General features: G+C 45.6%; 1 protein-coding gene across 1 annotated transcript in view; it reads left to right on the top strand.

The window, feature by feature from the left end:
- The first annotated feature begins 337 nt into the window (after window positions 1–337).
- Window positions 338–2,783, top strand: part of LOC311126345 (uncharacterized protein C11orf98-like) — an 8,607-nt gene continuing 6,161 nt past the window's right edge. The window contains exons 1-3 of the mRNA XM_084200348.1: window positions 338–412; window positions 946–1,070; window positions 2,546–2,643. Coding sequence (XP_084056474.1) covers window positions 365–412; window positions 946–1,070; window positions 2,546–2,643 — 271 coding nt within the window. The 5' untranslated portion in view covers window positions 338–364. The remainder of the gene's footprint in view (window positions 413–945; window positions 1,071–2,545; window positions 2,644–2,783) is intronic.

Consider the following 2,783-nt stretch of genomic DNA (forward strand, 5'->3'; position numbering starts at 1 on the left):
TTTAGGGACAGTCGCTTTTTAAAATCTTTAACCGTAACTAAACCCGAACCTAAAATGAAGACCAAAAAACAGATGTCTGTTTTCATCCATTATTCCGATATATTTTGACTTTGTGGCTGTGTTATCTAGTGGAAACCAACCATACCGCTCTAGGCCTTGATCTTCCGTGGCTTCAACGAGAGGGGGCAGTCGTTCTCAAACTCTTCAATGTCCCAGCCAATGAAAATGGAAGAAAGTGGCCCCTTCCAGCCAATGAAAATGGGAGAAAGTGGTCCCTCCCAGCCAATGAAAATTGGAGAAAGTGGTCCCTTCCGGCCAATGAGAAGTGAGCCCGGAACTCTCCTCACATGTTACAGCAGCAAGCATGGGGAAGACTGGAACACCGGGTGGAAAGATCAACAGACCCAAAACAGTAAGTTACACACATAAACTCACTTTATTTTAAACATTTACACCAGTACAAGATGTAGAAGGGTTACTTCATCATAAACTAGTACCCTAAAGGCAGCTCGTTTAACGCTGAAGGTAAAATAACACCAAGAAGGTGGTGTTAGCAAGACGGCTAACTAGCATTTCAATGTAAGCTAGCTACGACGTTGTTATTTCTAGTAACTACCGGTATGTTACAGTGTTGTTATAATGTTAGCTACAACGTTTGTTAGTTCTGTCAACACTGCACCAAAATGTAACACTTTATTAACATGTGCGTCAATACCGTGTAGCTCAGTTGGTAGAGCGTGGCGCTTGCAACGCCAGGGTTGTGGGTTCGATTCCCACGGGGGGGCCAGTATAAAAATGTATGCACTCACTAACTGTAAGTCGCTCTAGATAAGAACGTCTGCTAAAAATGACTAAAATGTAATACTGTCAGTTATGTGTTACTAGCTAGCTAAAAGCCTCGCTGCCTCCTCCTCTTCATGTTGTGACGCGTTGCATGTTCATTAGGAGCTGGGGAAGAAGCTCTTCAAGCGGCGGAGGAATCTGACCCGTGAGAAGAGGAAGAGACACATCAAGGTGGGAGCTGTGGTGGACAAAGGACTCACCACCATCCACCATCTCAGGAAGAGAAAGTAGGTCCCATACTGTATGTACTTAACACTGTGGGCCAGTGGTTCTCAACCAGGGGATACTTGGCCGATCCACAGGGGGGTACTTGAGAATACTCGTGAGACCGGGCAGAGCCAAATGTAGTTGGTTGTACAGTCGGGTAGCTTAGTGGTTAAGAGCGTTGTGCCAGTAACCGAAAGGTCGCTGGTTCTAATAAAATCTGTCGATGTGCCCTTGAGCAAGGCACTTAAACCTAATTGCTCCTGTAAGTCGCTCTGGATAAGAGCGTCTGCTAAATGACTAATTTATTATTTATTAATTGATTGTAGATATAATAAAACAGTGGTATATCTCAATAGGTAGAGTAACCAATAAAGGTTGAAGTCCCTGCAGAACAACAAGCGTAAGAAAACTGCCTACCCAGAATCCTCTCTAATGGGCCTGTATTCTTAGTGTGGTTGTCCAGGATCCTGACCAGATCCTCTCTCTCTAATGGGCCTGTATTCTTAGTGTGGTTGTCCAGGATCCTGACCAGATCCTCTCTCTCTAATGGGCCTGTATTCTTAGTGTGGTTGTCCAGGATCCTGACCAGATCCTCTCTCTATAATGGGCCTCTATTCTTAGTGTGGTTGTCCAGGATCCTGACCAGATCCTCTCTCTATAATGGGCCTGTATTCTTAGTGTGGTTGTCCAGGATCCTGACCAGATCCTCTCTCTATAATGGGCCTGTATTCTTAGTGTGGTTGTCCAGGATCCTGACCAGATCCTCTCTCTATAATGGGCCTGTATTCTTAGTGTGGTTGTCCAGGATCCTGACCAGATCCTCTCTCTATAATGGGCCTTTATTCTTAGTGTGGTTGTCCAGGATCCTGATCAGATCCTCTCTCTATAATGGGCCTGTATTCTTAGTGTGGTTGTCCAGGATCCTGACCAGATCCTCTCTCTATAATGGGCCTTTATTCTTAGTGTGGTTGTCCAGGATCCTGATCAGATCCTCTCTCTATAATGGGCCTGTATTCTTAGTGTGGTTGTCCAGGATCCTGACCAGATCCTCTCTCTATAATGGGCCTGTATTCTTAGTGTGGTTGTCCAGGATCCTGACCAGATCCTCTCTCTATAATGGGCCTGTATTCTTAGTGTGGTTGTCCAGGATCCTGACCAGATCCTCTCTCTATAATGGGCCTGTATTCTTAGTGTGGTTGTCCAGGATCCCGACCAGATCCTCTCTCTATAATGGGCCTGTATTCTTAGTGTGGTTGTCCCAGGATCCCGACCAGGTGAAGTGGTATTGCAGTATTCTCATGCATCCTAGTATATGATAGTAGTATCCAGGTCTTTGTTGCTGTGGTCTGAAAGGGTTGTTGTTGTCCCTGCTGTGTGTTGTCCCTGCTCAGCTCCAGCCCCACTCTGAAAGGGTTGTTGTCCCTGCTGTGTGTTGTCCCTGCTCAGCTCCAGTCTGAACGGGTTGTTGTCTCTGCTGTGTGTTGTCCCTGCTCAGCTCCAGCCCCAGGGCCAACATCACTCTGTCCGGGAAGAAGAAACGCAAGCTGCTGAAACAGCTGCAGCACATGGAAGCGGAGAAGGCCGCTATGGAAGGTAAGAGCTTGAATAACTAGACATTTTTATTTTTAGGTTGTTGAATCACATTTCCTCTTGAGTAATCATGTGCTCTCGTATCCACTTCAAAAAAAAAAAAAAAAAAAGGAAGAACTCTCCAGCTGTCAATCACGATGTAT

This window comes from Coregonus lavaretus, assembly GCF_964263955.1.
Source record: "Coregonus lavaretus genome assembly, contig: HAP1_SCAFFOLD_4873, whole genome shotgun sequence".
In the NCBI taxonomy this organism is placed as follows: Eukaryota; Metazoa; Chordata; class Actinopteri; order Salmoniformes; family Salmonidae; genus Coregonus; species Coregonus lavaretus.